The 13,530-nt window shown below is 39.8% G+C and overlaps 1 protein-coding gene across 1 annotated transcript; it reads left to right on the top strand.

The window, feature by feature from the left end:
* The first annotated feature begins 4,046 nt into the window (after positions 1-4,046).
* On the top strand, positions 4,047-13,128 carry leo1 (LEO1 homolog, Paf1/RNA polymerase II complex component). Its single transcript, XM_042412905.1, has 14 exons — positions 4,047-4,214; positions 5,942-6,090; positions 6,672-6,961; positions 7,981-8,189; positions 8,514-8,618; positions 8,728-8,822; positions 9,046-9,194; positions 9,457-9,541; positions 9,667-9,761; positions 9,845-9,979; positions 10,929-11,064; positions 12,073-12,265; positions 12,389-12,486; positions 12,771-13,128. Exons 1-14 carry the CDS (start codon positions 4,157-4,159, stop codon positions 12,903-12,905), a joined length of 1,932 nt encoding a protein of 643 aa, XP_042268839.1. The 5' UTR covers positions 4,047-4,156; the 3' UTR covers positions 12,906-13,128.
* Positions 13,129-13,530: the final 402 nt, after the last annotated feature.

Raw genomic sequence — 13,530 nt, 5'->3', positions numbered from 1 at the left:
GGATAAATAGGTAGTTTAGTTTTGATCAAATTAATGAAGAAAGCCACAGATCATACTTAATAGAGTAATACGTCGAATCAGGGCAATTAACATACATACCCTAAAATCATGAATTTGTCTGAGAGGCCTTTGCAAAGTGTGCAACATAAAGTAACGCTCTTAAACTCTAGATACGGATAAGGAAAAACCCAAGACACACACCTATAATGATAATGATCATCGTAATATGAATCATTGTAGGTCATCGTTGATCATCAGTGAGGATGATCAAGTTGACCTGAGGTTTCCTCCATTTTTTCCCAGGAAAAGGGGAGTTTTTCCTCATTCGAATTGAGGATCTAAGGATGGAGGGTGTCATATGTTGCACAGATTAAATAGCCCCTTGAGGTAAATTTGTGATCTGTGATAAGGGCTGTATAAATAAGGCTAACAGGTAGGTGTTGTATATAGAGTAGGCTGAAGTGGCAGTAGTAGAATTACAGTACAATATGAAGAAACAGAAGGATAGTAATTCAAATGAAGTAATTAAGTACACACACATAATATTAAGTAAATTAAGTGTAATAGGTTTAGGGGTTTCAGAGGTCTTTCTGTGTAAAAATGTTTTTTAGTAAAGTCTGTTAATCAGAGAAGACATCAAGGAGCTTCCTGAGGCCACCAAGTACTGGACTACAAAACACCACAGAGACCTGGGAGGACAGACAAATACACACATACACACAAAAGCCAAAACTCATACATATACACAGATTATTCTGTCTTGCATCTCTGTCTACACCTAGAGTGCAGACTTTACCACTCCTTTTCACCAGATCTCTTTTTCACACGTTAAACTAAAATCTCTCTCTCTTTCCATATTTCTGTCCCTCTCTCACACAAACACACACACAACATTCATTGTTTACACTAAAAACCTGACATAACCCCTGATTGTAAAGATCAAGGCCAGCTCATCTTCTTTTCACTACACTTTGTTACACAATAGTGAAGATAGAATTTCATGTACCCTCTCGGGTTCACATAATATGTGCACTGTAACACGATGCTTTGCATGTAACAGAAAAACTCTGGGAACAGATGTGGGTGCTGAAACATACATCAATAGCCTATATTGCTGAATTAGATGGACGATAGTAATCAGCTTAAGCAGTTGAAATGTACAGAGAGGAAGACTTCCTTATTGCTATTTTAAACCAGCTTTACACCACAGATACAGATAGATACCTGTCCATGCATTAATACATAATGATTAAAGGCAAAGACATGATTTACTACAAATATGTTTTGCAGACTTTTGCTGAGAGATGTCAGTTGTTCATTCTGTCACTCAGATGTTGGTTTTGTGTCGGGGGGGAAATGCTAATTCTGGGGGCTGTCCAGAAAACCTGGAACATATGACAGACATTTACAGTTTAGCCTAGCGTGGGTGTAGGAAAGATGAGACTCACTGTCTCAGCATCTGCCAACTAAAACACCACTAACTGCTGAGTGTATAGCAGTGGTCAGAAGGCTTCTGACATATGGACATAAATAAAGGATAGGTTCACATTTTTACAAGTTTGTCTTAAAACAATATCTATGTGCCCATATATTGAAAGAGTTATTGATCCATGCAGTCATTTCTCCTGTTATTACTGGCTGTGAAGATATCCCTTCCTATGTAAGAGATGGGGGTCAAAATCACTGACCTTGTTCTATAACAAAATATATTCTAAAGTTAAACTGTATATAATATGATTCTTTTGTGGTTTGACAAATCATTGTTTGCAAAAGTTGCAGTATTTATATTTTTAAAAACCTCTTTGCATTACTATCTCTCCACTGCAGCTGAGCAAGGAAAAACAAAAAGGGGATTTTTTACTAAATAGACTGTAACTTGACTGTTGAAGCCTCATATTAACTTCAGCTGAACTTTAGAGTGCATTTAAGCACAGAGCGAGGACTGTGGATTTTTTCCCTCGTTACTTACATTTGAATTGTGTCAGGAAGGAATGTCTCTATGGCTAGTTTGGCCAGAAGGAACAATTAAAGCGATCACGTCTTTCAATGTTGTTTTGACACAGACTTGAAAAAATGTGAACCTATCCTTAAAGTATATACCAAGGAAATCAGATGATTTTAATAAACCTGCAGTTGATAAAATGTGCGTTAAAGACTCAATAACTACAAGACCAATGTATTCCAATTGGGACTTATAAGTCTGTGATACTCAATAATGAGTGTTTTAAATCAGTCACAAATTATGTTTTTTTTATAATCCACTTGTAATGCCATCAGGCCATATAAAGGGCAGATGCTGCTTGGCACTGGAAAACTTTAAATGGGATGTTAAAGAAGCATTTATTTACAAGAATATTAATGAAACAGAGACACAAATGACCCCCGGGAAAAACAACAAAAGTGACTGGCCTTTTACATTCTCAGCAGCTTCACCTATCTGCAACCTACCATCTGCTCAGGTTACTATAGGGCGAGCTACAGTGATACAAAGCTTTCAAAAAATAAATAATAACAAATAAACATTAATATAAGATTACTGTTTCTGCTGACAATGACAGTTTATCACACACAGCCATAAATGCACAAAATTTTACAACATATAATTTACTACAGAACATCTTTACCCATCCTCCCTCGACTTGACAATGCCTGTCACTAGGGCACCTAATGATGCACACACAATCTTTGATTAAGCAGATGATCTGCACATCACATCATGGAGCATAACACAGATATAAAAAACAACATCACAGCAGAAGTGAAATCCTTCAACAAAACACAACTTTGAGAAACACAACGTACTCACTGTATTCTGTTATTTGTGTGACTGATAAATTAACAGATTTAACTGAAACATTGGACTAAATTTAATTAAAGGGACCTCTGTAGCACCACTATCACGCTTACACTACAAATACACACACTGAGATACAACCTGCAAGTGCCAATACATCAATTACCAACCACAGTCATTCAAAATGTTCTGAAATACTGATTTTCAGAGTAATTTGCAGGTAATGGTACATTTTTAGGATATTTTACAGAAAGGGTGGTGCAATTAGGTACCAATATGTTATCAATCCATCTATAATTTTGTCATCTTGTTTGTCCTAATGTATGTCTGTCCATCCTGGGAGAGGTATCCCTCTTCTGTTGTTCTTCCTGAGGTTTCTTCCATTTGTTCCCACTGTAAAGACTGTAAAACCCCCTAAGGCAAATTTGTGATTTGTGATATTGGACTATACAAATAAAAATTGACTTGACTTGACTTGACAAATTACGAGAAAAAAATAAAAAAAGATGAAAAGTGTGAGGTTGGTTTAGTTGGTACCCTTTCTATAAAATCTGTTAAATATCTGCAAATTACTCAGAAAATTTCCAGGAAGTTAGTATAAAATTAAGGGACCTGTAAAATAAAGCGTTACCAAAGAAATAACTGATAATCTGTAATCAAATAAAACAACCCCATGACATTGTGTTAGGAAGCTATCTCTCTATGGTCAATAAGCCGGAAGGAACAATTACAGCGATCAATAACTCTTTCAGTGTGGGCACAAATGTGCATTAAAGCCTCAATAACTATAATACTAATGTATTCCAGTTGGAGTTATAAGTTTGTGATACTCAAGAAATTATAAGAAAAATAAGAAATATGTAAAAAATATGTGCATCATACTACAATATATAACAACGGTGTAAATAATAATGCTGATAAATGGGATATATAAATGTGTTAAAATGCAAGAACAGTGTAAATAAGAAATATAGTACAGTATAAATATCATTGTTTATTGTCAATAGTAGCCATAATTCCTACACAAACCGTTATTTTCTATAAATATGAAAATATTTCAGTTGGAGAAATATGTCAAACATGTAAAATGACCGCCTCCGTGTGGCAGTTAAAGCTCACTACAGCAGGGTTGGTGCTAGATTGTGGATCATGGATGTATTATAAGAGCAGCCCATCAACCACAGGGACGGTTTGCGAAACTCTCGTGAGATTTTAATCCTAACCCTAACCTTAACCCTAACATCGCGAGAATTCGCCAGCAGCTCCCTCTTGGTCAATCGATTGACCTCGGAAACAAAAACGTTTTCTCGAAGCTCTGCTTTCATTTCCTGTAGGTCACATTATTACTACAGTTTGGAAGAAATGGCGGACATGGATGAATTGTTCGGGAGTGATGGAGACAGCGACAATGATCAGAGAGGTAACTTATAGCTAGATATCAGCCTGAAAGCTATTGTTTGTTTGTTACGTGATTTTAGCTTTAGCGTTGGCTAAACGGTGATCAGGGAAACTGTAACGTCGTTACACAGTCATGTCTCGCCTGCATGAACTCCAGTGTGCTTTCTAAACACTTGCTTTGTTAGGAACCAGCATAATTTTGTGATATCCGATCTTTTAACCTTTTATTTTAGCTAGTGGTAACCAGCTAGCTGGCTAAAATTGCATCTTTATGAAACGGATTAAACTCCTCCTTAAATCGTCTCGCTTGTGAATGCAGTAACAGACCTTTTTTTTATAACTCAAGCACATTTCCTGATCAGCTATTAACTTATATTCCAAGATTTAATCAATTAACCAGCCATTGCATCACTGTCATCACATTTATTTTCCTTTTACACAGATAAATAACTAATGCAAGCAGCAGTTTCAACCAAAAAAGCATTTAACCTAAAGTATTTTAACATGTCCCTATATCTGATATGTAACATATTCACAGACATAAAATATGCAGTTAAGACAAATATCTCAATTCAAATCCATGTAAACCAGGATTTACTGTAGAAAATTATATGTAAGACCAAATCTAAACCACTTCTACCAAACTCACTGGCCATCACAGCTAAATGCTGCAAGGATTTGTTGATTTAATTGATTAGCTAGTTGCCAACTATTAAATTAATTAATTTAATTAAATTAATTTCTAACTATGTTGATGATAACTGATTAATAGTTTTGAGTACATTTCTGAAAAATGAAACAAAACAAAAGAACCCAAAATGATCCAAATTGTCTGATTTGAACTTCTAAAATGTAAATATTTTGTTTTCTTTAGTCCTCTATGATAGTAAACTGAATATCTGGGTGGTGGACGGTTGGTCAGGACAAAACAAGACATTTTAGGTTTCTTCTTGGGCTTTGGGAACATTTTCTGATAGTTTACAGAACAAATAACTTTTTAAGTGAATTGAATACCTGACAAACATTGCTCACAATACCCCACAACACCCAGAGATTATGAAGGGATAACTTCCACAGCATAAATAGTTTGGCACAATTTCTGACAGTTAACGGATTTATGTAATATATCACGCAACCTTAGTATTCACTTGCAGTCTCAGCAACAGAACTGTAAAACATGAAAGGCTTTCTGGTGTTGAGCAGTTAAGACAAATATCTCAAAACAACACATTCAGGTAAACTATGATCTACTGTAGAAATTGTATGTAAAATAAAATATAAACTTCCTCCACCAAGTCACTGGCCACAGCATTTCATCTGATTATTGCCCTTTCTGTGATACATAGTGGGGAAATGGTGGCATTATGACAATACCCAAATACTTAAATTGATGAAACATTTATGTTTGAAAGCTACTGATCAAAGGAATATCTTCAATGTGAGAATTTACAGAATTAGCACATTAATCAATGGAACTGGAAGTAATATAGTTTATATATAGTTTATTAGAAAAAGCAATGTAATCTATTCTGATCACCAAGGCTCACAGTGTGTGTTGTGGGAAAATGAGCTATCCACATAGAGTGTGTCACGCAGTGTTTTAGGAATAACGATTGGTAATAAAGTTAGTGAGACAAATTGTAATGCGCATAAACGTGTCACTTAGCAACCACAACGTCCACCCACAGTGAAGTGAGGAACTGTGCTCCTGTATGTGCCAGAAGAATAACAGTACAGTTTGTTTTTCAGAGTCCGGCTCTGGCTCCGGTTCAGACTCGGAGCAGGAGAGACCCCGGTCTGCCAGCAACGCCTCCGGCAGCGGTAGCGACAGTGACCGGGAACGAGATGATGATGATGAAGATGAAGGCCAGGAGGCAGGAAAGCCCAGTATGAATAAGGTGCGGGCCTTTTTCTGACTAATGAGACTTAGCAGAAATGCAGTGTGAACTCTGGTCTGGAGGTACAAGAGTAGAGACCATTCGAACACACTCTGCCAGCTAGCTTGAGCTCTGTCCGTCAATCACCCTAATATAAGGTGTAACGGCAAGAAATAAATGAACATGTCTTACATTCTTACTTTAACGTGCCTGCATTTTCATATCAGTGACATTAAAGAGAATGGAAGTCTCCACCAGGAAATAATCTCTCTAGAACATATTGGCTCACGTGCTCCCATCTACATCTTCCCATTCAAGAAGTCATTGTTTTCAAGGACAATGGAACATTTTGAGCTTTAAGGATGGGTTCACAATTTTTCAAGTCTGACCTAAAACAATAGTCAGATGCCCAAATGAACGTTGACATGTTTTTCGTACTGTAATCATCCCTCCTGGACAATGGAAGTGATAGGGGACAAAATCCACAGCCCTCCTTTCATGCAAAAAAGTGAATTTCCGCTGCTTATTTTCAAGCATCAGCCATATTAGACGATAGATCTAAAAACCAGCTAAACTTACTGTCCTTCCCTTCTACCTATCAGGAGCTGTTTGGAGACGACAGCGAGGATGAGCAACACAGTCAACACAGCGGCAGCGACAACCAGTCGGAGCGGTCGGGGAATCAGTCGGACGCCAGCATGCACTCAGACCAGGGGGACAACGATCACTCTGACGCGGAGCAGCACAGCGGCTCAGAGCGCGGCCATCGAGATGACGATGAAGATGAGGAAGACGGGGGCCACCGGTCTGATGGTGGAAGCCCAGCTGGCAGTGGAATGTCTGGAGCAGGGAGCCCTCACTCTGAGAGGGGCAGCGTCCGCTCAGACAGAAGGTAAGATGACACACGCTGATGTGACTCATTGTTTAATTGAGGTAACATGAGATGATGCTGGAAGGGGACATGATATTGGTGCTGATTCAGAAAATTACACATAGTCAATCCTACACACAACGTCCTGCTGCTGTAAATACTAACAGACCAAATGTATATTAATCTGCTGCTAAAAAAGAGGCCACAGAAATACACTATTTCCTCTTGTTTGCTAAAAACAACAGTGCCCAGCTGTTAAAGGAAATTTCTTATCTCTTTTTTACAAATGAACCACCTGTTTTTTTTTAAAGATCTACATCTTAAGTAGCAATAAATGGGTTTGGGGCTGACAGGCTGAGGAAATCAGAAAGTATAGAAAGACAGACTAACACATTGTTGGGTTTGTTTTTCATGGGGTTTGTTGACAACACTGATTATTTTCTTCTAAACAAACATTTAGTTCATAAAATGTCTTAACGCCAAATCACTAGTTTCAGACCCCAAAGTGACATATTCAGTAGTTTTTTTGTTGTCGTTTTTTTTTTAAATCAACAGTCCAAAGACCAAAAATATTCATTTTACATTAAAAAACACAAAATAGAAAAGCTTCACGTTTGAGAAGCTGAAAACTGTGAATGTGCATCTGTTTAAATAAATAAGCCATCAACTAAAATTGTATGTGCCCCGTTTGACTCCAGCTGTTGCATGTCATACCCCTCTATCTCTCCCCTTCATGTCCCGTCTGTCAGCTGACTAATAAAGGCAAAAATAATGAATCAATTCTAATCATTATTGACTTGTGTTCTGCTTGACTAATTGTTTAAATAACTTAACAAATCAACAAATGTAATAGTTATTCCTCCATCTTGGGTGACTTTCTGACCATGAACGATTTTAGCCTAACCTGTGATGACATTAGGAGGTCGCTCTACTGGCTCTGTGACTGTGCATCAATGAAGTCAAATCATCATTCATGTTTCAGACCAGCAGATTCTTATTCGCTGATACGATTTTTCTCTAACGTGTCTGTTTCAAACCAGTGTGCACAGTGATCCTGGGACTCCACAGTCGGGACCTGGCACCCCTCACTCTGACGGAGAAGTTTCCGGCAGGGAGAACCAGTCAGATGATGAGAAATGGGGAAGGGGCGCTAAGAGCGACCAGTCGGAGGATGAGGAGGAGAAACGACATTACTCAGATGAAGAAAGAGAGAACTCTGACGACGAGGGACCAAGGAACAGAAAGTCAGGTACTCCCAGGGTCTGGTGTCATAATTTGAGGCCATGGATCATGAGCCAACTCTCCGTGTTAATCCTAACACGTTAGATTTTTTGGAAGAGAGTTAGAGCCGTATGTAAAATATTTTATCCTGAGCTCTGGAGTTAATCTCAGGACTCTGAGATTAATATGAGACTCATTTTATCTCCTAGACTTTTTGCATGTGGTAGTGATCCTTCCTACTTTCCTGCAGGATGTGTTCATGTCCTGCGGCACAAGTTCATACCATAACAGGCTAATTTGTCATGTGGTCAATGATGCTGTTATATATGATGCTGTTTTTTTTACTTTTCAGAGTCTGCAAAGGGAAGCGACAGCGAAGACGATTTCCTCAGACAGAAAACCAAAGCAAAAGCTGCCTCTGACTCCGATTCTGACAGTGATATTGGAGGAAAGAAAGGCAAGAAGACCGTCTGAGCAAAAATATATGTTTTTGGAACTCATGTTGGCATTTTTATTGCACTTATGTAGTTTAAAGATTAAAGTCCCTCTTCTATACTGTCCCACAGGAAATAAATCAGCAGCAGATGACCTGTTCGGAGAGGCCGACGACATCTCTTCAGACAGCGATGCAGAAAAGCCCCCGACCCCAGGACAGCCCCTGGTATCTATCTGCCTGTCCTCTCGCTCTCTGTCTCTCTTTCCTCTGCTGATCATCCAGCCTTAAATCGTGCCGAGTCCTTTTTTTTTTTTTCCCAAATCTCTTTTTCTCAGAGCCTCTCACTAAGCCTCTCTGAGCTGATCCCTATTATCATGGCTCAATGAATCATACAGTGTTGTTTTTAAATGTTCTCTTTCCTTTTCTGTGTGTGTGTGTGTGTGTTCAGGATACAGAGGATGGGATGGAGGGGGAGCAGGCAGAAGAAGAACCTGCGCCTGAGACTCGTATCGAAGTAGAGATCCCCAAAGTCAGCACTGACCTGGGATCTGACCTGTACTTTGTTAAGCTGCCCAACTTCCTGTCTGTGGAGCCCAGGTCAGATCCTTGACACTGCCAATAAACTACAGTTTAAACACACACTGTAATAGAGAAAAGCGAAGATAGAAAGGGATGAGAAAACACAGAGTTTTTGATACTTTTAAAGACATTTCTAGCGAGGAAGAAAATGACTAAAGCTTATAATGTACTCTTTGTTCATAGTGTTCAGCTAAATACGTCTGGTCCTGATGACCCTCAAATCTCTCTGTGTAACTTAGAGGTGTGTTTAATTTGATTTTCATCGGATTGCCCTTTACAGACCCTTTGATCCTCAGTACTATGAGGATGAGTTTGAGGATGAAGAAATGCTGGATGAAGAGGGACGCACCAGGCTCAAACTGAAGGTATGTAGTCCTCCTTTTGTGTATATGTTTCATTTCCTATCAGATGCCTGTCAGTACATTTTAAAGTGAAAGTTATTTTGTTATCAAAGAGTGACCAGAGTCTTTTTCTTTTGCTTCTCCCGCAGGTGGAGAACACTATTCGGTGGCGGGCCAAGAAAGACGAGGAGGGAAACGAAACACGAGAGAGCAACGCGCGTATCGTCAAATGGTCTGACGGCAGGTGTGTATTACAGTCAAGACAGATGTTGGAGGTTGTTACTCTCTGTACTTTCCGTGCTTTAAAACTCGCTCTTCTCGCCACAGCATGTCTCTCCACCTGGGAAACGAAGTGTTTGATGTTTACAAAGCTCCTCTCCAGGGAGACCACAACCACCTGTTCATCCGGCAGGGTACTGGACTACAGGGACAGGCTGTGTTCAAAACCAAACTCACATTCAGGTAATGCAGTCACATACCATTGTTGTATCGGGGACAGGCTGCTATTAAGGGCAACGTCACACACAAACGCTCGCTAGGTGCAAAATGTGGAGTTGTTTGGGATACTCCTCCTCTGTCTGCATATGCACCACATAAGCCCCTCTATTTCCAAACAACAACAATAGCAGCCTTCATTCAAGCTCCATTCTGAAATGTACTCTATGCTGTAAGTCCTTGGATCACCTTGTACAAGCTGCCCAGGTTTCTCACAATAAGAACTGTGTAAGCCTCTTAGCGCCCCCAAGTCCACCTGGATGTTCTGTCTTCTCAGACCACATGGGACTAGTAGGACACTAGCCAAAGCTGCTTTATCGCACAACGGCCCTCCACGCTCCCGGACAGGATATTGACATTCGTTCTGATTGAGTATTCTCATCAGCACAGAGTTTTGATTAGGACTAGGGCTGAAGCAGCTCAGGGTACAGATGGTTAGGACGCAATGTTTTTTTGAAAGGAGAGTTATGCAACATGACAAGTGAATGGAACAGAGAAGAAAGAGAGAGAGCAGGGGGCTTTTGAAGTGAGAGATTGGTCTGCAAACAAAAAGTCTCCCTCATTTATTGCAACATATTGATTCCTTTAAAAAAAAAAAAACAACAACAAAGTTGCAAATACCTCTGTTACATAATAGCTGATCACTAGGAGAAGCTTTACTGTCCTTTCTGTTCCAGTAACATTGAGCCATTTTTAGGAGGGAAAGCTGAGGCAGCAAGTATGTTGATATTTATGCAGCCACAGAGTAAAAAACTGATTCCCCTCAAATCACTGTGGTACCAAAAAAATGACCTGAAAATGAAATAAACTATCTAAGAGTGACCTCAAAAGTTTCTGTTTTTAAAGAATGAGCAGATAAGCTCTGGGGAAATAAGCACAGTCACCTTTATTCTTTGTGTTTCCTGTGTCTCGTCAGGCCCCACTCCACAGACAGCGCCACCCACAGGAAGATGACCTTGTCTCTGGCTGACCGCTGCTCCAAGACACAGAAGATCAGGATCCTTCCCATGGCCGGACGGGATCCCGAGTCGCATCGTAACGAAATGATCAAGGTAACACGCTCGCACTCTCTTATGTCCTCTGCTCTGTTCTGTTTGTCTTTCCTCAGCTCTGTCTGAGAATGCTTTTGTCACCACAGGGACCAAAAAAAGATCACATGAGGCCCACTTGTTGACAAGCAATCGTCCGCGGTTACATAAAGACATAACCTGACGTGCTTACATAATGAGGTCACGCAGTGGTCAGTGAAGTGGAAACAGTGTCAGCAAGTCTCGGGGGCTGGTTGTATATCAACTGTCAACCCAAACAAACACCGCCGATGGCATCGTGTATAATTTCACTCTGCTCGGCTGAGACAGAGTGACAGGACCTGGTAAAAAAAAAAAAAAAAAAAAAAAGGCAGCGTGGTGCTACTGGAGGTCATGCTAAATGCTTTATAATCATCACTGTATGTATCAGTGTAGAATGTCTGAGTTTGGCATGATGTGTAGAAGCTGGTGGAGCACATAGAGAATCTATATAATTACCGTCGCGCGTGGCTTTGCTCTTCATTAGCAGTCGTACTTGCCAGTTATATTTGTGCTGGCACTGAGCTGTAACAGAAGGTTGTTGTTTTTTTGTTTGTTTTCCAATGAACATCCTAATTACAATTGGATAGAACCAACAAAGCAGCTTTTTCTTCAAAAGTACAGCTTATTCAGATGAAGAATGCCTAGAAAGGGTTTTGGCTAACCGGACTGGAGCTGATGAGCAGCCAAAATGTAAAGGTGGCGGTCAGCAAATACTGATCAAGAAAGAGTTCATGCAGTTCATGCAGCTGTAAGAAGATGTTTATGTTACAGACATTTGTGAAGACTCTGACGAGACATTTCTTAATTAATCTTGCTTATGGTATACCTAGCACTAATATTTAAAATATAGCACCTATAACACCTCATCATTTATCATTTCTTTCCTAATAAAATATTTCCTTCACCCATTGCTAAAGCACCATTGTACAGGTGTGCTTATCACAGGAATTGTGCACTTTGTCAATGTAAAAATGGTGTCTCTCCCTGCAGAAAGAGGAAGAGCGTCTGCGCGCGTCTATCCGCAGAGAGTCCCAGCAGAGGAGGATGAGGGAGAAGCAGCACCAGAGAGGCCTGAGCAGCAGCTACCTGGAGCCCGACCGCTACGATGACGAGGAGGAGGGCGAGGAGGCCATCAGCCTGGCAGCCATCAAGAGCAAATACAAGGGAGGAGGAGGCCTGAGAGGTGAGGACATCTGGCACAATCACTTTTTGTTTTGTCTCACAAGAGCCAGAAGAGTTTTTTTATTTTCATGAAATCACTCAGATCTAGTCAACAACATATTTTTTTTCTCTGCACCCAATCCAGAGGAGCGAGCAAGGATCTACTCATCAGACAGCGATGAAGGCTCTGATGATGACAAAGCCCAGAGGCTGATGAAGGCCAAGAAGCTAGACAGTGACGAGGTAGGTGTAGTATCCTGCAGGACAGACAGGGGGCAGTGTGATGCAGGGCACCGGTGGGATTAAAAAGCCAACTTTTCATGCATTACTTTCATGTGAATGTAACGAGACAGGAAATACTAGTCTGGACTAATATATGCACTTAACTCAGCACTGACTGTTTCTGCAAACAAAAAGTCATGTTAAGTTTGGAACATGACAAACTGAAAGTACTGACAAGCTGTACAGAATGTCCTCTGCACTCAGCGTATTATCGCTTCATCTCTCCTGTTCTTTGTTTTGTGCAGGAGGGTGAAGGATCGGGCAAACGAAAGGCAGAGGACGATGATGAGATGGCCACCAAGAAGGCTAAGAAGTATGTCATCAGCGACGAGGAGGAAGAGGAGGAGGAGGAGGAAGAAGAGGAAGATGATGATGAATAATTCACTTTTTTTTTTTTTTTACCATTCCACTGTATTATCAGTGCTCAGCCCACATGGCGTATAAACAGCCATAATTTGTTTTGTATATTTTCTTAAGGCCTGTGTGTGTGTTTGTGTGTGTATGTATGAGTGTGTGTGTGTGAGACTGTGTGTTTGCTTGTTTATGTTATGTACAGCTGAGGTGAGAAATAAAGAAATGGTTGTCTTATGTAACCGAAGCTTCCCAAAGCCCCTTTTTATCTTTTTTAACAATATGATTCATATGCATGAATCACACTGCCATGAGATTATGAAACATACTGTTTAGTCCAGTTTCCAAACAAAAAGGATGTTAATGGGATAAATGTTGAGAGGTTAAAGGAGGTAAAAGCAACACCTACCTCAGTTTACATTTTACAAATTAATTTATCAAATTAGCCCCCCAGCATTTTCCCTGTTCGTTTTCCCATCAGGACCATTATGAAAATAAGCTTCCTCCTCTATTAATCATCAACCATTTTAGTTTTTATACCTGGACATGTTGTTTTAACCTTTATCATTGTCAAATAAATCTAATTACTAATTAACACTAATTAACTGCCTTAAGTAAACCAAAATAGTAATATAAAATAGTAATAGAGTATAT

Source organism: Thunnus maccoyii, chromosome 1 (genome assembly GCF_910596095.1).
Source record: "Thunnus maccoyii chromosome 1, fThuMac1.1, whole genome shotgun sequence".
Lineage (NCBI taxonomy): Eukaryota > Metazoa > Chordata > Actinopteri > Scombriformes > Scombridae > Thunnus > Thunnus maccoyii.
This window is presented reverse-complemented; position numbering and strand designations above follow the sequence as displayed.